A 25,457-nucleotide genomic window follows, 5' to 3' on the forward strand; every position below is an offset into this window, starting at 1 on the left:
CCATGATTAATTGCAACAGCATTATAATTAGAAAAGGCAAGGGTACAGCAGGGGGCATCCAGCAAGAGAGGACAAGAGAACAACAGTTTTAATTATTTTCCAGTTTTGACTCGGAGTTGGTGATTTTTTATTTTTTTTTCATTATTCATAGTGTAGTTTAGGGCATTCTCCAAAAACAGTCTGCATGCCAAAATATCCTTGGGCAAGATACTGAATCCCGAGGAGCTCCTGATTTGTTCATCAGAGTGTGAATATGTACAGCAGCAAGCATTGAGAAGGTGCCGGAGTAACCACTTTTTCCTGGTTTGAACCTGGCAAGGGCCAGTCTGTGTAGAGCATGTTCTAACTGTGTCTGTGTGGGTTTCCTTCCACAGTCCCAAAACATGCTCGTTAGATCAATTGGTTATTTAATTTGGCTGCAGGTGAGGATTGGAGAGTGAGTGGTTGTCTGTCTCTCTGTGTTAGCCGCGTGATGGATTGACAATCTGTGCAATGACCGGCGTATTTAGTTACACAAGAACAAGGCACCTTCAGCTGCCACCAGATTAAAGGAAGCAGAGCTTTCTAAATAATCGTAATCACAGTATATTTTTTTGTGTCAACTGCACAGTCATGCTGCATAGTTCCTTACCTGGATGCCTTTTAATGAAGATGCTCCCATGTAGAGGAAAACACCATACAACACTGGCATAGGAATGAGCTGAGAAAAAGCAAAGATTATATTTCTATTAGCTTATTTATCAATTAACTTCCAATATAAGTATTTTTTTTACAGCAGATATTTATTTACTTGTCATAGTAGGTATATTGCACATCTGACTCATGTGTAATATACCAAAGCTACCATTACGTAGCTTCTCTGACTAACCTTGAGGACTCTAGTCATGAATACAGATAAGCCCATGAGCAGGAAGATGACCAGGCCAGTAAGTCTCTGTTCTCTGATGCCCAGGAAGCGAGGCTGCTCTCCTGGAGCTGAGCTCTCTGACTCCAGCTTCAGACTGTTGACATGAGATATCGACAAGACAGTGGCTGCCACGAACCAGGGCAAGCCCATGATGGAGCATACGGCCAGCATCACTCCCACCATCAGCAGGTCCAGATGGTACCCACAGCCTTTCTGTAAAGTGGAAGTCCGAAAATCAGAAAAGCTTCGGGACTTACAAAAAGAATTTGATTTAAAAAAATGTTGTCTTACCAGTAGTTTGTGCTCTTTGCGGTTGATTATGACAGCAGTTATCTGTTGGTCCATGAAGATGAGGATCGTGCAGAGAAGAGCAGGAATAGATGCAGCCAAAGCTGTCCACCATGGATTTCGCCCTATTGGATTGATGAACCAACCACGATCATCTCTGGTAGGCTGAAGAGGTAATTACCAGAAATATATAAAACAATAATGCAAATAATCACCCTGAATAGTTTTATATCATAAAGTGCAAGTTATATAGTTCCTCTATACCTGGAATTTGCTTGGCACCTTCAGCTTTTGGGAGGGTACTCCAATGGCAAAGTCAATCAGGACCATAAAGACAATGGTAAGAAACACTGCAAAATCACTGATCATAGACCGCACCTGAGCAGAAGAGACAACAAGGCTACGAGATTAATGATCATTAACACAATACAATAAGATTTAATGCTATTATTGCTATTTAATGCTAGTGCCTACTAATCTATTACTGATGATGTGGTTAGTTACCTTAGTGGGGAAATAACGGCTAGTCTTGAATTGTTTGAGGAAGGCCGACATGAAGAACGTTGAAAAGAACAAGATAGCAGACCAGAAAAGGACATCTGGGGTGTAGGGGCCATGGTGACCACATGCCGTCCCAGCAAAGTGGCCGTGCAGACTGATACACTCCTACAGAGATTAACAGAGATCATATTACAATAAATGCATCACACTGATTCATGCATCACGAAAACTGTTTTATCAGAATTATGTGGCGGGCTGGCAAAGTCTACAGAGCATAAAAAAGACATAAAACAGGACAAACAAAATGGCCTTTGGTGTGCTTAGCTAAACACACAGCAGCGAGAGTTTAATTGATTGAGTCTCCTTGTCAGTGTTTGCAAAGATCCTTAAGTGAGGTCGGCTGCACAGTGGTAGGTGAGGGGGTTAGTTGAATGTTAACAAGTTGGGAAAGTAAACAAGCTGGAACAAATGTGGCAAGTGCTATTATGAAAGTTATATCAACATTAGACTTCATTAGATGTGTGTTCCCACATAGTTACGTTACCTTGACAGTCAGGTTGGCCCAGGGTACAGCAGAGGCTGTGATGTTTCTCTCATTCCAAATTTCCAAGGTTTCATTACTTGGATTATCAGGTTCTGCACACTTACAGCTACATACAAAGATGCATAACACACACAATGAATTGCACTGTACATCAGCTCACAAAAAGGTGTTTTTTCCTTCAGTAGTCAGAACAACTCAGGCATAAGATGAGGACAGCAGGGGAGCGATCAGCAGATCATTCAAAAAGAACAATGGAATCAGAAAAAAAAGAACGAGCAGTGAAAAAGCTACAGCGTAAACATTCAGGTAAACTCTCGAGGAAATTAAGTTACTGACTATGCCAGGGTGAGCTTGTCCAAATCACTGTATGCATTGTAAGGGTAGAGTTCTCCCAGGTGAAACAGTTTCTCCAAAGCCTCATAGATGAAGATGAGGCAGATGAGGGCGGCAAAGGCCTCCTCTGTGAAACGAGTGATGTAGCACACCAGGGAACTGGCATCTGTGGCAACCAACAGTAAACACAGCAGGGCTGTCCACAAGCCTATGCAAGTCCGCAGCGACAGATAAGAAAGGTCGTAGTCCCTGAAAGAGGAGAAGAGAGGAAATGAGAGAAGAGACTAAAGTTAGAGCACCGCGGGGAACAGGGACAAATGCCATTTTGGCGATAATGATGTCACAAAGAAGCTGTTGTCAGTCCTGTACATACTTGCAGAATTTGAAGAGGATTTTCTCAAACACAAGAACAGGACCTGTGCTGCCCAGGATGGTGAGAGGCTGACCAGCAAACAGCGAGTAGGCTACTCCAGTCATAGACGCACCAAATAAGGACTCAATGGCGCTCTACAACATACGGTGCAAATGCAGAGAGCCTGTAACCTTTGCTATACAGTCTTCAGTAACATTCACTGCTGTAGTAATAATGGCCTAAAGACACGGCAGTATATAACTACAATATAGTACTGTGAATGTGTCCTTGAGTGTGTTTAAGCTCTTACAATACGTCCTTCTGTCGCCTCCCCCAGCAGTCCCCCAAAGGTGATGACAGGAGACATGCAGGCACAGTAGAGGAAGAGGAAGGAGGCCACACACTGGAGGCTGAGACCATCCTTAAAATCACTCCAATAGAATGGAGCTTTCCTCTTGATGTCCAGGACCAGACCACCAAATAACCTGATCACAGCACATACGGAAAGAAGAGGACTAGTTCAGTAAACAAAGACAGTTTAACCTGACATATCCTTACTGCATGAACATGATGAGCATTGAATATTTTCAGAAACAGTTCTATTTTGGGGGGGAGGGTTGTATTTGCAAAAACTTGTCAAGGCAAAGAATAGTACAGGATATGGACTCGGGAGACGTAAAGAAAGGGGAAAAACTGGTACTAACATTTGCCTAACGAGCAACATATTCCCTGTTTGATCTGGGGAGGAGACACAAATTGGTTTGGGGTTGGGTCAGGAATGATATTCAGTGTAAAAAATGAAAAAATAAGGGGAAAAAAATCAGCCAAATCAAACATGTGTAACTACCTGCTGTACCAACCCCTAGTGAGTAAGGACGCAGCATGTTACTTATTGAATTACTGCAATAACTAGCTTAACTAGTGTAATGACTTTGTGGCACTGCTTTATAGTCCTCAAGTCTAATGCTGCTTCTAGTGGCTCTGTGGTATTGCGGAAAGGTTCACTGGGATTGTGGTGTGTGACAGATCATAGCTCCACTGTTTTTTAGCCTTTATTATAACAGGACAGTCTGACAGTGACAGGAAAGGTGGGAGAGAGAGAGCAGAGGAAGGACACACAGTCAATGACCCAGGGTGGAATCAAGCTCAGGCCTCTGTAAGAGCCTTGCAGCACACAAGTCACCTCATCGACCTACAACCTATGAGCCACAGCAGCATCCTGTCACTCTTGAACTTTAATCAGTGCTGTATCAAACATTTAAAACAGCCTCACAATAAAATCACAATAATTTCGAGTTATAGTGTTAATGTAAATAGGAAAAGTGCTGAGGAAAGACACCTGCAAAAGATTTGGAGTAATACAATAACAAGCCACCATAAAGGCCTTGAGTTTAGACTTGTAGCACAACACTCTCTGTCATGACTCCTCCGAACAGCCCACAGTTCTAAGAAGGGAGCCTGTGATCTTCACGTGTTCAGCATTCAAGTGATTTTTTTATGCTGTGAAGAATTCAGATAATTGAACAAATTGTTTTACACTGTGGAAAATATGCACATTTGCTGCTGGATGAGAACAACAAAATCTAATTCATCTACTTCTCAAAGGCTCAGTCTTTGTGCTAAACTGAGATAAACGGCTCCTGGCTCAAGCTACACAGCTAGCACACAAATGAGACATTATAATCATCTAATTTAACTCTTGGCAGGATGGTTGCTACGTGTATTTTCTAAATCCAAGTTATTACTTTAAGATTAATTTGGACAACTGATAACATGGATGATCAGAAGAAAAACATGGGTTAAAATAAAGTTGCCTGTATAAGATTGTTGTAGACAAACTGGATAAGATGGGATTGTACTAACCTTTATTTCAATAAAATGGAACTTTTTTTTGGTACGTCAATAAAAATTGTGGTGTGTGGGATGTAAATAGAAAAGATAAATGAATCTTTTTGAGAAAGAAGATTTCAAAGACAACCTTTTCTTTAAAGAATAAAGTAATGTTTTCGTCTCCAGTTTCCTTCAGGCTGTCACATTGCAACACATCCATTCAGGCACCTAACTGCAGGCTGTTTTAAGGGTTACATTCCTGGGGATTAACACCCTGCTGTCTGAATTGCCTTCTACAGTCACCATTACAGAAGCAAGAAGTCTGGGCAAACCTTCCAGTTCTCTGCAGTTCTGGCCCGTGGTGTTCAGCATGCAGCTCTTCCTCTTCCTGACAGACGGTGCCATTAGGGACTCCAGGCATCTTCCTTTTCTCCTGCAGATATCAAGGAATGTAAAATTATGATACACTGAACCAACAGTTATAATAACACCAATTTCCAATAAATTTTCATTGTACAAATATCTTTAATTGACTGCAGCTATGTACCTGAGATGGGACCTTTTTTGGGGGTTCGATACGGATTGAGGGGTCCCATTCTCCTGGTGGCAGGACAGTTACTTGGTCTAGGAACTCATCTATCCCCGCTAGCAGGTCACTTCTGTCCTTTGCCTTGTATGCTACATCATGAAAAATCTGGTACAGAAAGAAGTAAAAGAAATAGAAAACCCAGCCTCTTTACGCCTGCAAGAGAGATACTCAGATTTACTTTTGATTGACAGAGTGCTTACCTCATCTGTCATGATGGTTGCCATGGAGCGACCGATTTCATGGTATTGCTGAGCCTTTCCATCAGGGCCAAGAAGTATGAAGAGGAACCTAATATTTGTCAGCAGATGGATTTCAGTTTATAAAGAGTTTCTGGAATATTGAATTTGATTTCATGATTAAAGCAGGGAGCTGCAGCTGTCTACCTGGTCGGTATGGGCACCTCTGTAAGTCCGGTGAGCAGCACAGCAGGGGAAAGGCGCACAAAGGCTACAATAGGCCTCTCCAGGAAGTCCAGCTCTCCCACCAGCACATTGGAAGCCTCTGCACCCTCTGGGATCTTTTTCATGAAGTGCAGATCCACCTGTTCAGACGAGACAGATGCAAATATCAATACAGGATTTGAAGTCAGTGTTGATGTTATGATGGATTTTTGTTACGGTATTTAAAAACATTGTTTGTGAATCTATTCTTCATTTGACTCCAGTTTTCTGTTCTATGCTATTGTAACTTGTCCGCCCAGAATTAATGTTCTTAATTTTCTTCTCTTTAGCGTGTTGTTTATTGATTTACTATAATAACTAACTTAACTGTAGAGAACCAAGCAGGTCCAGGGCTCAATGGAAACCTTTGTCTGTGGCTTTATGGCACTGCTTTTTAGTCTTTCGTTGGTGGACTGCTGTTAGTGGCTCTGTGTTGTTGTGGTTAACACATTTGCCTTACATGTGGAAAAACCTCTTGTTTGATACTGAGAGGAAACACAAAAACCCAACCTCAGGGGGTTACAAGCCTGATAAATGGGCGTGTTGAGTAAGAAAGGGCATATGCTATGGCAACCCCTTGGGAGGCTCTAAAAGTACCTTTATTGATGGGCTACTGCTGTGTGTTGTTCCACTGTAGTGTCCTAGGGGGCACTATGTGACACAATTGTTTCTCATTATATTTACAGCGTCCCAGTTCAGGTCTCCAGTGCATTCTCAGAGCTGAGAGCCCCCCCCACACACACACAAAATAAGATCTGTTGTTGTTGTTGTTTAGCATAATTATATTTACAAGCATTCTGTTGTGGGGGTTTTAATAGCATTCATCTAAAAAAATGCAACATTTGCTCTACAGCCTGCTTGTTTACCTTACTCAGGTCCACCTGACTGCTGTCCTGTCCAGCACCGTTCTTAGCTGCTTCATTGGGTTGAATAGGTTGGGGAGATGTGGCTGACCCTGCAGGGTGTTTATGTGCATGTGTGATGGAAGGAGACAAATAAGAAAAGCGATTCAGAGTCAGTAAATATGGTCGTTGTTGTGCCAAGTCCAAACTGACAACAATGAATAAAAAAATAATAATACAAATCTATGACAGCAGTAATGCTTAGCTGACATGCATCAAGCATTTGTTGAGGAACAGCTAAACTGGGCTGCTTGGCCCTGAAAGCGATATATATAGATCTGTTTAGACACTCTCTTAGGCTATATGTTTGTCTGTTACTCAGTCTGACTTACTTTCTATTTTCATGTATTTTTACCCTGACTATAATTTGGACTGAAAATCTTAACTAAGATTACAATTAAAAACCCAATTAAGGCCCCTCAGTACACAGCCAAAGTAAAATCCCGCCCAAAAAGCCCAAAACTGAAATCTCCACGTCTGACTTATACCAAGACATGACTTCTACTTTGATGTATGACATTGATGTGTGACATCCACCATCAAACTCACCAATCAGATGAGGTTCTGACTGTTTGCGTGCTCCCTCTGTGATGGAGCGTACGATGGGAATCAAATTCTTCTTCTTCTCGTTTTGGTGGTGGTGTCTCTTGAGCAGCGCCTCACGAACCCTCACTCTCACGCTGTCATCCAGCTCATTGGATGCCTCCTGGTGGTCCAGTACCATGTCTGCAACACATGTCAAACTCATAAGCCCAGAGTTTGGTATGATCAGAGTGTTGGTGTTCCACATCAACAGCATCTAGCAGCCTATATTTGCATAATGCATTTTGGTTACTTTGAATAGAACTTTTATCCATTTGCAGTAAATAACTCTTCAAATAGTAAACCCAGTTATTTAGAAATCATAATGTTTCAACATTATACCCTCCTTGATTTATGGAACACATATTTATGTATTTATGTAACTGCTGCTTTTAAAATAAATACAAGCCAATCTGGTCAGACATCTGTCACTGTTGAACAGAAGGTGAGTGTTTAAAGGGTTGAGTCAATATCTGTCCACATGAAACTGCAGAATAATCACCATCTCTCCATCTCTCTTACCATTTCTGCACTTTATCAGGCCTTGCTTGCTCACTTGTTCTTGTTATTTAAAACTCAAGCAGTCTCTCACACACACACAGAACATAAATTAAAAACACAATTGCTGACCTCAGCGCCGGTATAATCAGCCTCGTGCATAAGGACAGTGCTATGAGAACAGCATAATGGAGCCTACAGGTATGTCAAAAGTCACAGGTGCTATGACCTCCATCCACAAATGAATAGCTTGAAATGAACATTCAGCAGTGACTGGTTCCCGTTATTTTTTGCTATTTTTGCCTACTGGATTCTCTCATGATGGAGAACTATGTGTACAATTTGATTTGGCTTAATTATTACTTCCGCTAAATACATTAAAAACGATCTATGAGATGCATCTTGATTAATATTTGGAGTCCATGTGGTGCTGTGAGAGTCACATGGAGAGGAGGAGAGGAGAGTTGGAGGAGAGGAGTGAAGGTTGCTCAGGTTGTGAACCTGATGTTGGTTAGATGGAGAGTTCTGCTCTATGTGATCATTTGCATTTTGTCTGCAGATGTGTGTGTGTGGGGGAGAGATGGATAGACAGGAAGGTCAGATCAAATATTCAAAGGATTCTTTGTTTAATGACTGGATTGCAGAAAATAGTAACAAACGGGCAAGGAATGCTAAACTGCAGTTTTTTAGTCTGTGTGTGTGTGTGTGTGTGTGTGTGTGTGTGTGTGTTTGCATGATGTGCATAATTACCTCATCCAGTCATGAGTCTGCATAAATAAATGCAGGTGCAAAGTTAATTGCTTGTCTGCATGCAAATGAATTTGGATCAAAGTAAAACACTTTTACAAGTAGATTTTATGCAATCACAGTTTCAGCTGCAATTTTCAAGTAAAATAGAACCAGGTGTACAGGTGCTGACAGAAATACAATTTCTGTTCAGGTTTATTACACAAACTGCAGCTTTATGTGCTGCCTAGAACTAGGCTGGTTGTTCTGCAAAGTTACCATAAGAGAAGCAAACTGTGTTTCTGTGTCTAGAAGAATATAGTCGGTCGTGTATGTTGTTCTTCTCGGATTACAACTAGCAGGCATTCTGGCAAGGCTTGAGTCTGATTCATAGTAATAAAAGTAACATGTGCTCAAGAATGGACTCTATAGAGCAAGGTGGAGAAAACCAGAAAAATAAATGGTATAAGGTTCAATTTGTTTGGGGTTACGTCTTTTAGCATGACATTACTGATCATTACTGACAATGGGACTATTGGACAGGCCAATACGCAGACCAATGGAAAAGTTGAGAAGGTCTCTTGGAGCCATTTTTTAACAACTGGAGATTCCAAGATCATCTGTTCAAACAATTGTAAATAAGTTATTTTGACATGTCACCTCTTTTGTTACCACCCAAACCATCACCCTCAGATGAGAGGAAATATCATGTTCAGGAACCACCAAGGCTCAAGCCTGCCATGAACCGGAAACTACCGGAAGACCAGCGTCACTGACTACAGTGAAGTGAGTTTTACTCTCTGTGGGCTGAGAGGGTGCCAACCTAGAAAGAAGCTTCTGCTCCAAAATCAACACCTTCAAGCTCAACTGAATTTCTAGCTAGCAGTAAAATGATTCCATCCTGGAAAAAGAACAGCTCAAAGAAATAATTAAGTCCAGAATGACTATGACGTTCATGCCCATAATGGGTGTATATAAACTTCTGACCACAATTATATGCCAAACATGAGAAAACAGCACTCACACCAATGATAAAGACCAATAATAAGTTTTGTTTCGCCCTTAATAATGAGTCTGAACCTGCCTTCTTATATAGAGCACTCGGGCAGAGTCATATTAACATACACGTGTTCTCACCTGCGATTTCTTCAATGCAGTCGGCACGCATGTCAAGCAATACGCTGCCGTTGATAATGCAACTGCGCAGCTCAAAAAGACTGTGGAGGGAAAGCGTAGCAACGTAAGGCTTGCTCCATCTTTCTCCACCATCCTCCACGTCTTCCTCAAACTTCAGCCATCTGCAAGGTAAAGAGATGTTATTTAGCAACTTGCAAGTTGGAGCACATATGAAGTATTATTATTATGATGTTTTCCTTCTGTTTAATTTGCTATATTGATTACAAAGGCTACCATACAAAGGCTTAATAAAAAGGCTATTTTTTTCATAAAACTTAAGAAATAATATAAATCTTATCAATTGACAAAGTGTTATTTAAATGACAACAGCTGAGCCAAAACAAGCTGTTACTGTATATAAAGAATAAAATGTAAAGAAATGTAAAGAAATATTTGCTTTAGCAAAAGCTTCTTAACAGCTACCATTAAAAAAAACAAACACCTGTTCTATCACTTCTTCTTCATTTTTGCATTTTTTAGAAGGTCCATAGTATAATTTATTCCTAAGCATATTTACTGTCAGTTTTCTACAATAGTCCCCTTTTGTACATTTGCTGTACATCGTCTCCCAGCAGATACAATGCATTTACTACAATCTGCTTTTTTCTTCTTAGTTTTTAATTTAAATTTTAACCATTCTATCTTTATTTATGAATTCCAGTTGATGGCATCATAAATACGTTAGATTATCCTTTTGCAATTTGAATTTGAATGTGTGAAAACTGGTCCAGGCTTTACTTGCTGTGATCATTTCTAATGTTGTGGGAAGTTCCTGGTGAAAAAATGTTCCTCACCTGATTAGTGCTTTTGAACAAAGCATTAATCCTGATTCCTGCAGTAGCTCTTCAATCAGAGCTTGATTGTAAAGGGCACTGTTAGCCCATTGTTCAGTCTCCCTTGGCTTTTTGGTCTCATTCTGGTTGCAGATATGTAACTTCAATGTATTTGGGCTGTTCAGACTGTTAGAGCACATTTAGTGACGCTCTTTTCTCATTAATATCTGAGCCAGATAATGTGGGTTCAGTGTACAGTTTAATTTATTTTATGACTGTTTTTTTAGTTTTATGATTGCAGACGTTAGGAATATTTAAAAAGTATTAGTTAAAATAAAAATAATATGATAAATGTTTTCTTATTGTGTTTATTTATTTATTTTTAATGATTTAATGGGTGTTGTTTGGGCTTTAATCTTTCTATTGTTGGAGCTCCAGTTTTATTCTTGAGTTATTAATTTGTCAACAAAGACACAAAACGGAAAAATCTGTCACGCCTGGGTGACAGTAGCTCAGGAGGTAGAGCAGGTCACCTACTGTAGGTTGGTGGTTTGATCCCTGGCTCCTGTCTGCATGTCAAGTATCCTTGGGCAAGATATTAACCCCAAGTTGCTCTCCGATGCATCCATCAGAGTGTGAATGTAGTTAGAAAGTAATTGGGTAAATGTGGCATATTGTATTGAGTACTCTAGCAGAGTAGAAAAGTGCTATATAAGAATCAGTCCATTTACCTTGCCAGTAACGAATCTGTGTGCTTTTACTACAAATTTGAAATGTAGTTAAGATTGATTAGATTAATACTTCCTGCATTGCCAGGTGGCATTGTTGGTTTTTTGCTTCCAATTTCCTTGTTACTGTTCCACTTCCACACAATATTATACTGATTTTCTGTTTCCAAAATATGTTGTAAACCTCACACATGGAGGACAGTGAGCTACCACACAAGTTGCTGGTTTGTCCAGCAGGAGTTGCTGACTGCAGGGACTTACAACTTTTAGGTAAGAACTGAAACCAAAGGCCCTTGAGAACAGACGCTATGCATTCCCAACCATGGCTATAATAGGGAGAGGACTGCTTGACTCACGTCGGGTCTTTTTAAAGCAATTCCTTGAAGTATGATGAATACACTTCGTCTTCAGCTAAGTGTAGAGGGAGCATTCAACTTTAAATAGAAAGCTGTTTTTCTTTCCCACGCATAGATGTGCTTTAAATCTCTTGTACAGTGGTTCACACCACCAAATAAAAAATAAAAAAAGTTGGACATGAGTATGAGAAACTGAGATTTGGCATTTGAACAGCACAAATAAGCCATATTTGTTTGACTCCCGGCTTTTGATCTTTTCCCCTTGAGCTAACCTTCAGTGAGCTTTAAGTGTAACTACCTCTTGTAGCCTCCCCTTTTCATAACAGTGCAACTGTAGAGCTGCCAGGCTGTCAGAAACCTTATTGCTAAGCACTGTTACCAACAGCTCCCTGAGGAGATATCCTGACCTGGCTGTTTCTTTCCACTCAGCATCCTTGCCATCCTTGACACAGATCTCATCCAGCTCGGTGAACAGCTCATGGGACACGTGTTCAGCGTCCTCCTCATTGCCTAGAATGAACTGGACCCGCTGGGATGGCGTGTCTGATGATGTGAGGGAGGAAGAAGAGGTGACCTGTAGGTTCTCAAAAGACTTTCCAAAACACAACATTTCTTACTTTGTCCTTACATGACTTTTAATGGCTTCTGAGCCCACATGCATACATACTTTAACACAGATTTGTACACATGTCCAGCATGCTGATTTGTTCCTGTTCTGTGTTAGCTAATTAGTGGTTTGTCAATTTTAGCCTGGAGTCCTGCATGTGTGAAGTGCCCACAATATTGATGGGCTTTGTTTAACAACCACTACCTACTCTGTGGGTGCTGGTCCTGCTATCAAGTCACTATATGGCTCCATCTGATTGGTGAATGACTATATGAGCCAAAATAATGCATCTAAACTGTAAAACACTTTAAGTAATGGGGTAGCCTAAGAAAAAGTCTGATGTGTTTATTTCTGTACGCGCTACCATGACTAGAACTGGTTGTCTCATTCTCCTCGCTTTGCTGTGCTGCAATGCTGCTTGCCCTTCTGTCTCTCTTGCGGTGGCGGGAACCATGACCTTTGTGGTGACGATGGCTCTGCCTGGGCATCCGGACCCCAACGAACAGAGTCCTGTGACCTGAAAACGATGCAGAAAAAGACAAGAAAAATAAAAAGAATGCATCTTTGATTACCGAGTAAACATCAAGCATTTTAATGTCACACAGACTGTTTCATTAGTTGCACATTATTAACGCACTTTAGTTGAACTTCATTTTATCTGACGAAAAGACTGTAAGGAGTTTAGTGGATTGACAAAACAAGTAGTTATTATGTAAATAGGCTAATCCGAGATGCAAGATGTCTTCAAATGTTCTATTTTTATTGTTAATTTATTTAATAAACATGAAACAGGAAGAGCTCCTGTTACACCAAAGGGACTCACAATGGTTTTTGCTCCTGCTGTCATTTGATTGCTGTGTGGTGAAGATTTGCAACCAGAATTTAAAACTGCACTGAAATTAAGTGTGTACTTTAAATACTGATGGTTACCTTGATAGAGCTTGAGTAATTTTATAATATTTGACTATAGACCATCTCTGTGACCTGTTTTTGTGCAATGAGTTTACTCTCTACAAGTATTTTTAAGTTTACCCACAATACTAAGAGCATTTAGCGCTTGGAAAAAGAATTATCTTCAAACACTGAGAGGGGAAAAAGATGAAGGAATAATGTGTCCAATGATTTCTCAGCATGCAGGATAAAAGTGAAAGCCATTAAACTCAGGCATAGGTGTTAAACTCCACGGGGAAAATGAGAAAACAACACCCTTCCTGTCCTATATTAGTCTCGACTGTTGCCATTGTTAATTATCATTAGTGGATTCAATTTCAAAAACAACATGCTGTGATAACCAAGAGGCTGATTGCATGTGACACTGGATATACTGGAGCTTTATCTGAATATTAGTCTTTTTGAAAAAAAAGAAAAGAATAAACAACAGGCTTACACAAATAGATTTAAAAAATTGTAGAGAATAATTCTGCATAAGACATATGAATTTTATTATTTTTGAAGGATGAGTGAACATACATGCAGGCACTCATGGACACACATCATTGATCAACATCTGGTCAACTCAGCATAGCGTAGTGCAGGACTTCATACATTTGTTTAGCAAGCAAGAGGTTAATGGTTCATTTCCAGCCAGAGATCCAGATCCTACATTGGTCTCATTTTACACTTGGCAGGCAAATATATTAACCACTACACTACATTTTTAGCATTGCTGCCTCACAGCAACAATGTTAACAGTGCTGGGTTTGAAGCTACCATCTGGCTGGGGCTTTTCTATGTGGAGTTTGCCTGCTCTTCCCATGTCTGTGTGGGCTAACTCTGGGTGCCCTGGGTTCCTACTTAGGTTAATTGGTGATTCTAAATTAGGTATGAGTATGTCTGTCTCACTAAGTTGGGCCTGCAACAGGCTTGCAACCCGTTAGGGGTGTACTCTAAATACATAGCCATAGGGATCTTGTGCAATGTGGATGAGGAAGTGCTCAAAGGTAGGGGCTTTGGTTGTCTGATCCCATTCTGCTGAAACTGGTTCTTGGGACATGAAAGATTACTTGTATTGTGGACAAGGGACCCAAACGAGTGTGTGAGACTGATATACAGCTAGATATAATCAGGAACACATCAGGATACAGACTGGGATCTGGAACCGGCCTCCTGGTGAGTGGTTGGAGTATAATCCACTCTGGAGTTGCCTTCAGTGTGAGGCAGTGAGAGGGGGTGGTCAGAGGTAAAAGTGGGCCACAGCGATCCAGCTGATTAAGTTTAATTAAGTTTTTTAATACAGTTTAATACTGTAGAGCCAATATATACAGGTTGCAAAAATAAAAAGGAGGTGCTGGTCCTCCTTTTAAGGAGGAGGGCCAAGGGATGTGTTCTAACTTGAGAGGAATCACAGCTTTCCTGAAAAGGTGTGTGCCAGGGTGCTGGAGAGGACAGTCCATCCACTGGCTGAACATCAGATTCAGGACAAACAATACATTTTCCTTCTTTGTCATGGATCACTGGATCAGATCTTTATCCTCTTGAGGATTTTTTTTATGTTGGGAGTCCTGCTCGGTGGCGCTTCAGGACTATAGGTTATTAGGCCTGTTGTTAAAGGCTGTGTGGTCCATGTACAACTACAGAGAATGCTTTTTTTGGTACCTCTGAAAGTCATACTTGCAGCAGTACAAGTCAGACGGTCTAAAATAAATCTAAAAAAACAAAACAAAAACAAAACTGTGACAGATGGATTCTTGCTGACCCTGTATTTTACACATGGGGGCAACTTTCAACAGATCTGCAAGTTACTCACCTTCCAGTTCTTCCTTCTCATAGTGGATGTTCAGCACAGAGCTGGTTCCTCCCTGATCTACCACCACCTCCTCATCAGGCCTCTGATGGACACAGATATAAAAAAGACACATGTAAGCATAATGATACTGGTTTCATTTTTAATTTTTGGTGTAATCAATGCTCTTTGTCTCTAGTATCCATGTTGATTCGGTGGAAATGTTGATCGTCTTCAGGCTTTAAAGATTAGGCCCTGAAAGAAAGTCTTAAAGGTTATTAAGTCAAGAAGTTTCCTGATAAGGAGAAGCTACTGTCACCGCAATGGAGGCCAAAGTTTTTCCACGAGAAGCATCAAATTCCTGACAGTTATTCTCAGAATGTCTGGTATGGACACATGCAGGAGGACAGGCAGGCGTGCACACTCGGCAGCACACAGACACACACACACACAGCAGAGGTAAAAAGAGTATGAGTGCTAGGCTCTGCTGTCCTGGGGATATCAAATCAAATTAACAAAGAGCCATTTCCATTGGTGATGAATCTGTTGGCAGACTGCTGCAGGATGTTGCTGTTCTAAGAAACGGCGCAGTTAGTTCACATGCAGTGTGCATTTTCATTGTGAGTGTATCTGACCTATGATAATAAGGGCAGATTGCTCCAAGACATGTTAGAAAATGTTTGGAGCAACTGTACTGCTCCATTGTATCTGTTTACAGGATGTTTATAAATATATTACCACAATGAATTTTAAATGAAACAACTCAGATGTGACTTTCCTATTTAATTCAGTGGGCTGAACAACAAGATTACGTAAAAATGTGAGGAACTAAAGCATTTTTACACATAATCCCTTCGTTTCAGGGGCTCAATAGTAATTGGACAAATTAAATAACTGAAAATAAAATGTTCATTTCTAATACTTGGATAAAAACCCTCTGTAGGCAAAGGGCCTGAAGTCTTGAATTCATGTACATCACCAGATTCTGGGTTTCCCCAATTTTAATGCTCGGCCAGGCCTTTACTGCAGCAGCTGTAGTTGTTGTTTGTTTGTGGGCCTTTCTGTCCGAAGTTTAGTCTTCAACAAGTGAAATGCATGTTCAGTTGGGTTGAGATCAGGTGACTGACTGAGCCATTCAAGAATTTTCCACTTCTTTGCTTTAATAAGCTCCTGGGTTGTTTAGGCTGTATGTTTTGGGTCCTTGTCTATCTGTATTATGAAATACTGCCCAATCAGTTTGACTGCATGTAGCTGAATCTGAGCAGACAGTCTGTTCTGTGTCACATCATCATTAAACACTAGTGTCCCAGTGCCACTGGCAGCCATGCACACCCAAGCCATCACACTGCCCCCGCCATGTTTCACAGCTGATGTGGTATGCTTTGGATCATGAGCTGTTGCAGATCTTCTCTATACTTTTTCTTGCCATCATTCTGGCAGAGGTAGATCTTGGTTTCATCTATCTGTATTTTTCCAGAACTGTGTTGGATTTTTTAGACCTTAGCAAAGTCCAATGTAGCCTTTATATTCTTGAGGCTTATGAATGGCTTGCACCTTGCAGTGAACTCTATGTATTTACTTTCATGCAGTCTTCTCTTAATTGGTAGACTAGACAGGAGCCTACCTCCTGGAGAGTGTTGTTCACTTGGTTGTTGTTAAGAGGAAATTCTGCCATCATAAACCACTGTTGTCTTCCATGGAGACCAGGTCTTTTTGTGTTGCTGAGCTCACCAGTGCTTTCTTTCTTTCTCGGGATGTACCAAACTGTAGATTTTGCCACTCCTGTTATTGTAGCAATTTATCAGATGGGTTTTTTCCTGTTTCCGCAGCTTATGGATGGCTTGTTTCACCTGCACGGAGCACCTCCTTAGCAGCTCATTTGACCCCATGTTGTCTATTTAAACCAAAGACTTCCAAATGCCAGCACCACACCTCAAATCAACTCCAGGGCTTTTATATTTTTAATTGATAATGACATAACAAAGGAATTTCCCACACCTGCCCATTAAACAGCCTCTGAGTCCAATTACTTTTGTTCCCTTTAAAAAGAGGGCGACACATGTTAAGGAGCTGAAAATCCTAAACCCTTCATTCAATTTGAATGCGGATAGCCTTAAATGAAAGCTGACAGTCTACACATTATGTCCATTATATAACTATAATTGGGATATGTTTCAGTAAACCGGTAAAAAAACAAACATTTGTAAGTGTCCAAATATATATGGACCTAACTAGTATAGTATGTTGCTAGTTGGAGCTATTACCAGTAAAATACATTTACAGTTGTTGTAGTTTTGCCTCTGTACACTACCACGTAGACTGAAGTGCATACTTTGAGTTTTGATTAAAGGGGTTTTCCACAAATGTTTCATTAACAGAATCCGACATTTTTATACATAGTCTCCCTATTTCAGAGGCTCAAAATTAATTGAACAAACTAACAGGATTTTAAATGTAAAGATTATTTTTATTACTTGGATGAAAATCCTTTGCAGTCAGTGAAGTCTACAACCCATGGATATCACCAAATGCTGTCTCCTTCCTTTATATGCTCTGTCAGACGTTTACAGCAGTTATCTTCAGTTGTTGCTTGTTTGTGGGTTTCAGTAACTGAAAAGCTGCTCTACCTGGCTGAAATCAGGTGACTGATTTTAACCCCTTTTTGCCTTGAGAAATTCTGGAGTTGCTTTTGCAATATGGTTTTGGGTATTTGCACTGTGAAGCACTGTTTGATCAGTTTGGCAGAATTCACCTGAATGCTTTAGCGAGTATAGCTCTGTGCACTTCAGAATTCATGCTGCAACTTGCGACAGTCCCATCTGGCAGCCAGACATTCCCCTGCTATAATATTGCCTTCATCATGTTTGAAGATCATGTGATATGCTTTGGATCATTACTTGTTTTTCTCATTCTCCATACTTTTCTTTTCCCATCATTCTGGTATAGGTTCGTCTCGGATTCATCCAAAGGGTTGTTTTTTGTCAGAACTGTGAGTGCTCTTTTAGATATTTTAGCAAAGTCTAATGTGACCTTCCTCTTCTTGAGTGTTGTTGTAAACGCTCTGTGCCCATTCATGAAGAAAACTCTTGATTGTGAACTTTGACAATAATATATCTACCCTCTTCTCTCTGTCTTGGTTTTTCAGCCTAATGATGGCCTTCCTCACTTGCACTGACTTCTCTTTGGTCCTCATATTTAAAATTACAGTCAACAAGTTGAATCAACTTCAGAAATTTTGTCTGTCTCCTTTGTCAGGGTGAGGAGTTAGGCCATTCGTGAGGGACTCAGAGCAGAACTGTGACTCCCCCCACATCTGGGCTCATCTTATCAGGAGACGGCCCTGGGCAGACTCAGGACATGCTGGAGAGATTATATCTCTCAGTTGGCTTGGGATGTGGTTGCCACCACAACCTTTACCTAGATAAGTGGCAGAAAATGGAAGGATGAATACATTTGTCATGAAATAACAAGGGAACAGGTCTCACCTGCTCATGAAACTTCTTGTTTGCCAGTGGGCCAATTATTTTTGAACCTTTAAAAATAGGGATATATATATAAAAATATCTAATGCTAAACGTTTGTAAACCCCTTGAAATAAAGATGAACATCTTCACTTCAATCACATATTGTCCTTGTTAAGTTTGAAGTTATTTAGATCAATTTGGGGTCATCTTCCTATAATTAGGCGATGTAGGGGGTAACAACCTCACAGATGTGGTCACAGTCCTCTGTGATGATTTATTATTTCAGTAGTTCAGATAACATAGTTCAGAAATAAAACCTCCACTCACTGTGACGTCTACTTTTGCTGACGTCAATATGCCTGTGACAGTGGGCACTGCACCAGTCTATAAATAAATGTAAATCGATGAAGGGATGCATGATGCCATAAATCCCTACCAGCAGCAGAATACAAACACACATGCAGACACTGATATATATAATCTGCTTTCTACACTATGCATGCTTTTGCCAACTCTGTATGCATTGTGTTTACATACTGGCAATGCTACTGTGATTGCATGTGGGTGGATGCAGAATTCTGTGGAACAAAAATATAGATTTTTAATCAATAGCTTTAAGAAAATATGATAATCTAATTTATAGCAAAGCTGCTTTGTGAGCATTTGTCTCAACAGGTGTGCATGAGGAATACATAATTGTCATACCATATATTGAATGATGGCTGAGAGTATCTGGATAATCCATTCATTGCATTGCCTTTTAGGGGAAAAACTAAAGGGGAAACACTGAAGACTTGCAGTGTCTCTGTCAGCAATGTTTTGCTGTGGCTGGGATCGCTGCATAATGACCACAGCAGCAAAAATAGTTGCAATATGTCTTCCCGAAGGGCTTTTGGATTGTAATATTAGCTTGGTCTACAGCAGAGCCACTGACTCACATTTGTCAGACATCCACGTAAGAACAACAATGCTACAAAGAATTCACATGAACACAATACGTAAGGATGATTAGCTCTTTCAATCATCTATTTGAAAATATATCTGAATGATGACGTGCTAAAATACCAGAAACACCCTCAACTCAGTTGTTTCGGGTTTTTCTTCCATGTGCGGCCCATTTCAAGTCTCTCAACAGAAATTCAACAGGGTTCCAAACTTTGGCTTTCACTGGGGCAGTCCCTCAATTTATTCTCTTTAGAACCATCCTTTGGTGGATTTGCTAGCACGCTTAGAATCACTGCCCTGATGAAAGGACCACTTCAGTTACCGTGGTCAGAGAGATGGCCTTTTGCTTGCACAAAATGTCAAATCTGAACAAAGATAAAAAAAAATCCATAGTATATAATTATGATCACAGTTGGAGAAATATATCCTGATACATAAAGCCTGTCAATACACAAAACTTCTATTGCACTCCAGTACCCTGTCTGTATCACTGTAAGAGTGTGTTATGGAGCAAGAGCTTTTTATTTCTCACAGGGTTTAACTGATAAAACCCCACGCATGTTTTATTGCAAAAACTCAATAGTTTCTGGCTGCACTTATGAAATGTGATTTAAAAACAAGACAGTGCTGTAAGTGTGTCTGTAACCTCTACTTCAGACAGTATTTATATGCACACTGAAGTCCCAAAGCAGTATTTAATCTTCCACTTTCTTTAGCCTCTCCATGCTGCTAAAAATGGAACAGCTAAGCATATTAACATAAGATTCTGATAAGGAAAAAGTAATTAACATGCAGTTCAGACAGATGAATGTCTTACTCTATTATAAGCAAAAATTCAAATCCACAACACACTTGGGTTATGTTTTATAACAGCCTCTTTCAAATGAGCTTAAAAGAAACACAATGGGTGGTCTGGTGCTGCCTTCTTGCCTCCTTTCACATCCTCTCTACCATATCAGTGCTTTGGGATTTCTTTTTTCTTCTTCGGTGACTGAGCACTTCATATTCCCAAGCCAATTCTGTTATTTCAAAGATTAAGGGTACCTAATTAGGTAGTCATGCTTTGGCCAAACGCTGAATGTGACTCAAGGTTTTATAATGATGAAAGGAATAAAATGTGGTGGCAGAAAAAAAAATTCCTCTGCCCACGTGTATTTGGGCTACATGTAGCAGCTAAGTGCATCGAAGTTTCATTTAATTCTACATATGCTTCTGAGGCAGGACAGCCATACAACAATACATCTGCTGATGAAAATAAGTCTAACTAAAACACTATCAGCTTATTCACAAGGGTTCACCACAGTGAGCAGCTCCACATGTTTGATTACTACATACTTTTTTACACCGGATGCACTTCCTGACTCAACCCCAAAGGGATTTGTGTCTCCTCCCAGGATCAAACTGGGGCTCTTTCACTTGTTAAGCAAATGTGTAAACCACTACACTACAGAGCCATGAAAACAGCACTTGACTAAAACACTATTTACTCCAGAGTAATGTCTGCTTTATAGTTTTATCCTTTTGGTTGCTCCCTTAGGTGGTCTCCACAGTGGATCATCTGCCTCTATCCCTAACATCCTCCTCTGTCACACAAACCCACTGCATATCCTCCTTCACTACACCCATGAAACTTCTACCTGGTCTTCCATATTCAACATCCTTTGTCCAGCGTATCCACTGTTATCCACTGTAATTCCTCAAAACACGACCAAACCATCTCAGCCTTGCCTCTCTCAACCTGAGCTGTCACTGTGTTCACTTCTAATCCTGTTCCTCTTTGTTTTCTTTGAACTAGAGTACTCAGCTATTTTAGATTTTTATATGTTAAAAAAGTGGATACTTGTGATCTGTTTTTAAAGATTTATGTCTTTATTCCTAACACATGGACTAACAAACAGAGGCAGGGGCTGCATTGGTTGGTTTCCTGGTTTATTATCTTAGCTTCAGAAGATAGTCTTGCTCAGTAAAACTGCAGACATGTGTGCAAAGACAACTATTTAAACAGTGATGCCCAAGAGATGTATCTCTTACAATACACACAACTTCAAGGTTACATTTGTAGAAGAACCATCCATCCATAGATTTATCCTTTTTCTATAGCACTTATCCAAAATGACGGAAGGCTTCCACTTGGGTGGTCTCAGAATCTCATCTCTGCTTTTCACAGATGATGTGGTTCTGTTGGGTTCATCAGGTGGTTGCCTCCAGTTCGCATCGGAGCGGTTTGCAGCGGAGTGTGAAGCAGCGGAAATGAGAATCAGCACCTCCAAGTCTGCCATGGGCCTCTCCCAGAAAAAAACCCCCAGGATCATGACAAACAGAAGTACCATATGTACGTACAAAAGAACTGGGAGGCCCACTTTCACTTTCAATTTACTGGTAGCATCACATAAAAGTTGGGACAGCACCACGTTTATCACTGTGCAGCATTCCCTCTTCTGTTAACAAAAAGTATGTAAACATCTGGGAATGTCTGAACAGACCGGCTGTTGGACCAACAACAATCGGTAAATCTAAGTTCTTGGGACATGTTGCTGGCATCAAACTTCATGAAATGGTGAAATGTCTAAATTTAAACATTCAATATGTTTTCTGCATTTGGTTGTGAATAAAATATGGGTTTATGAGATCTGCAGTTCATTGCATTCTGTTTTACTGACATTTTAAACACAGTCCCATTTTTGTTTTTTTGATTAGGGTTTGCATTTATGAAAGACAGAAAAACATGTGAAAGACAGAACATCCACACAAACCAGGTCATTCAAATCTACTGCTCAAAGCTCTGTGTGCATTCACATGTAGCTGTGATTTTCTCTCACACACAATGCCCCAGTAATCTTTGTAGCTGTGCAGGTGTTAGTGGTTTAATGCAGTTTATAGGTTTGGGCTCAGGCTGCAGGCAGTCAGCTCCATTAGAACTGCAGCTTTACTAAACATATAGATACACTTCAAAAGAGGGACGACTCTAAAAGCTCTTTGTCCCAGATAGGCTATCAGATCAGATCAATTAGTTTGTTTCCATTTTGCACACACGCACGCACACACACACTCATGTCGGGTGTTCATATCTTGTGGGGACATCTAACTGACACAATGCTTTCCCTAGTCACTTACCCTAACTCTAACCATCCAAAATAAATGCCTAATCCTAACCCTCAGCCTAAACCTAACCAAAGCCCAATTGTAACCCTGCCACTAAAACCACAATTTGAGTCTCAAAAGTGTCTTCAAACTTGTGGGGACCAGGATTTTGGACCCACAAGTATAGTAAACTTCCAATTTTTGGTCCCCACAAAGATATGAATACATGCTCACACACACATACACACACTCACACACAGACCAAGAGATGCAAAATCTACAACAATAACTTTGACTACAGAGTGAAGCTGCATTTCAGAGAGGAAAAGATGCAACATGAAAGAAATAAAAGATCGTCACTGTGGGCGAGATCAGATTACACAACCATGTATCTATTCCATGATTATGATGTTCTCCTCAGTCCATGCTTGTGACTCACAGCCCGCAGTCATCCAGGTCGCACTTGACTAACAGCGCTTCCTTAATGGCAAAGTCATGCAGGTATGGTTTTTTTTTTTCACATGTTAATGGTTCCCTGTCATTCACAACTCACCTCTCTTGTGTCACGTTACACGCTTCAGCTAATTAAAGCCTCACATGGAACTCAAAGTTTTGTTTGTTCCCTCTGTGGGAGCACATCTGTGACCCTCAAAGCACGCACGTGTGCGTAATTTTCCACTGACAGAGCAAGTCATTTGTGTGATTCTGCCTGTTTTTATATCCTGGCAACCGGACCTCTTTCTTTACTCTTTTCCTCAAGCTCAATATCTGCCACCGTACTGAGGTGGGATTATGGCTCAATAATTTTCCCAACAGATTAGCACGACTGTACCACAGGATCAGTTCACTGCCAAAATGGCTCCCTGTCCTTGAGGTTCTGTCCTTTACCAGCATCTCGGTGTTAACAGCCGGCCCTCACCGAAGCTGCTTTGTGACTAAAAAGACGTGATAGTGTTAATTCAAATGACCTGCAGATATTATAATGTGAAAAAGCTGGAAAAGATCAGAACTTAAGAGCACTGTATTCTCATAAATAAACTCTAGCTATGTTTTGCTTTCTTGGGACATCAGAGGTATTTGCCCTCCAGATTTTTCCAAAGTAATGTGACTTTTTCAAAGGATGGTCTTTTTAACTATTCTGAAGCTTCTTGTTGATGTGCAGTGAAGAGGCAGTAATGTTAAGAGGCAAAATTGTGCGTAGAAAAAAAGACAGCGCCTTTTCCGGGGAATTAATCTGATGTTTTATGCCCTTTGAATATTTTAAATATTTAAAGGGTATGAAATAATATTTTTGTTCACCTAGTTAATGACAAACTGTTAGAATACAAACAAATGATTCTATGTATTACACTTTGCCAATATCAAAGATCCACATGCTGATGACTTTAAACACCTCAGTTTAGTGTCTCAGTATGAAAATGAAATGCGTGTTTGATACCTCTGAAAACGCAGAGCAGGCTGTCCCAGAAACATGTCAGATTCCCAGAGCAGGGTTGAATGTCCTACTTAGACTGCTGATAAAACCTGCCTGTGATGCAGGACGTCATCTTTAAGATAAGTATTATTTGACAAGGTGTTGTCGAAAAGCATCAAAGAGGATAAAAAACAAAACAACATATTGAACTGCTTATCGTCCCGAACAAGTAGAGCAGCAATGATTTGAATCCCCGTGTCCTAGCTGAGCGGGGCAATCGATGCTTGGCACCAAAATGCTCTCTGACTCCAACGGGGCTGCAAAGGAGCTGTGAGTGGAGTCAAAGCTGGCTGGCTACTGTAAAGACTTTGAGATCTTGATGGAGAGCTTTGAAAACACAAGAGGCAGGAAAATGATACACGTATGAGCAAAAAATTGCTTCAAAAATAAGCCTGTTTCAAAAGATGGACACCAGCTGCATTAGCACTGTACAGAGAACAGCCCTGCAACGCGCTGACTGATAGCTCATAAAAGTCTTTCCAAGATTAACAGCATGGCCTGAACTTTCAAGTCTTTTGAGATTTCATTCCTGACTTGACCAACCATAACATTGATTTTGTGCCCTGTAACGAAACAGTTTTTCAGCAAATCTTTTGAGACAAAATTTTCCTTCTCCTCCTTCACTGTGTTTCTCTGGCGTCTCCTATTTTTATCTTCAAACTCCAACAACACCCCACCTCCCTTTTCAGTGCTGACCCCCCTCTATTCCCCACACACAAGCACTCTGAATTGACAGCAGGGATATACAACCTGACTCAGACAACTGAGTCTGTCACTTCCAGACTGAGCTTTGTTTCTGAGAGCCTGGATTGGCACTTGGCGCCATAGCCCAAGGTTATTTAAACCCCTTCCACAGCACGGCGACATTACAGATCTGGTGCAGACACATGTGACAGTGCTTCGCAAAGAGGAGGGGATGAACATGAATGGTGGAGAGGAAGAGGTATTGGTGAAAGACTGAAAGAGGAAAAGCGATAGCTGGGGGAGGTAGGATGAGAGGGATGGCTGTTTTGACTGTATCAGCCCACGAGTAGCATGACTCATACACACCTTATTCAATGCCACATGTTGAATTCAGCCTCCCTTAGCTCTCTCTCTCTAATTGTTTTCCTTCTAGAAAGATTACTGCCAGCTCAAATGGCTGTGTGGGTAAAAGACTGTAATATATACTGTGATTAAAAATTACACCTTCTACAATATAGTACACAATAAGGTTAAATAATCAAAAGCAAACACTAAAGTGGGCTGAGCACTGAGATTTGGGTTTTTAACTAATTCTCAGTCATCTGGCCCAAGAATTGAAAAAAAAAAAAAATACTAGTGCCAAAGTCCAGAGGACTAAAGCATTCCCAAAACCGTCTTCTATACCATTTCCTGAGTTTTGAAGAGTTTTTCAGAAATCTGTAATTATACATGCTCTTTCAAACTAAACGGCTGCCAATAATTGGACGTGCTGGTCATGCCTCATTACTATAATAATGTATTGACTGCCTTAAAAAATGAGAGTTTTAGTACAGTTTTCACATAACTTTTGGAAACTAGAATGTTGCTCTTTAAAGTACACATTCATTCATTAGATGGGGGCTTATTGATCACGGTCACTAAATGGATTCTATACCACAAAACTAATTAAAATGAA

At 40.4% G+C, this 25,457-nt stretch overlaps 1 protein-coding gene across 1 annotated transcript in view; it reads right to left on the reverse strand.

Moving 5' to 3' along the window:
- slc4a8 (solute carrier family 4 member 8) overlaps window positions 1–25,457 on the reverse strand; it is a 31,485-nt gene that overhangs the window by 3,109 nt on the left and 2,919 nt on the right. Inside the window, exons 2-20 of the mRNA XM_005469481.4 lie at window positions 14,879–14,960; window positions 12,497–12,649; window positions 11,933–12,068; window positions 9,630–9,790; window positions 7,236–7,412; window positions 6,651–6,739; window positions 5,728–5,885; window positions 5,545–5,632; window positions 5,303–5,449; window positions 5,088–5,188; window positions 3,236–3,410; window positions 2,947–3,080; window positions 2,577–2,822; window positions 2,241–2,346; window positions 1,700–1,861; window positions 1,460–1,573; window positions 1,199–1,360; window positions 869–1,120; window positions 632–700 (exon numbers count right to left, since the gene is read on the reverse strand). Of these exons, the coding sequence (XP_005469538.1) occupies window positions 632–700; window positions 869–1,120; window positions 1,199–1,360; window positions 1,460–1,573; window positions 1,700–1,861; window positions 2,241–2,346; window positions 2,577–2,822; window positions 2,947–3,080; window positions 3,236–3,410; window positions 5,088–5,188; window positions 5,303–5,449; window positions 5,545–5,632; window positions 5,728–5,885; window positions 6,651–6,739; window positions 7,236–7,412; window positions 9,630–9,790; window positions 11,933–12,068; window positions 12,497–12,649; window positions 14,879–14,960 (2,712 nt within the window). The remainder of the gene's footprint in view (window positions 1–631; window positions 701–868; window positions 1,121–1,198; window positions 1,361–1,459; window positions 1,574–1,699; window positions 1,862–2,240; window positions 2,347–2,576; window positions 2,823–2,946; window positions 3,081–3,235; window positions 3,411–5,087; window positions 5,189–5,302; window positions 5,450–5,544; window positions 5,633–5,727; window positions 5,886–6,650; window positions 6,740–7,235; window positions 7,413–9,629; window positions 9,791–11,932; window positions 12,069–12,496; window positions 12,650–14,878; window positions 14,961–25,457) is intronic.

This window comes from Oreochromis niloticus, linkage group LG5, assembly GCF_001858045.2.
Source record: "Oreochromis niloticus isolate F11D_XX linkage group LG5, O_niloticus_UMD_NMBU, whole genome shotgun sequence".
NCBI classification, from domain to species: domain Eukaryota; kingdom Metazoa; phylum Chordata; class Actinopteri; order Cichliformes; family Cichlidae; genus Oreochromis; species Oreochromis niloticus.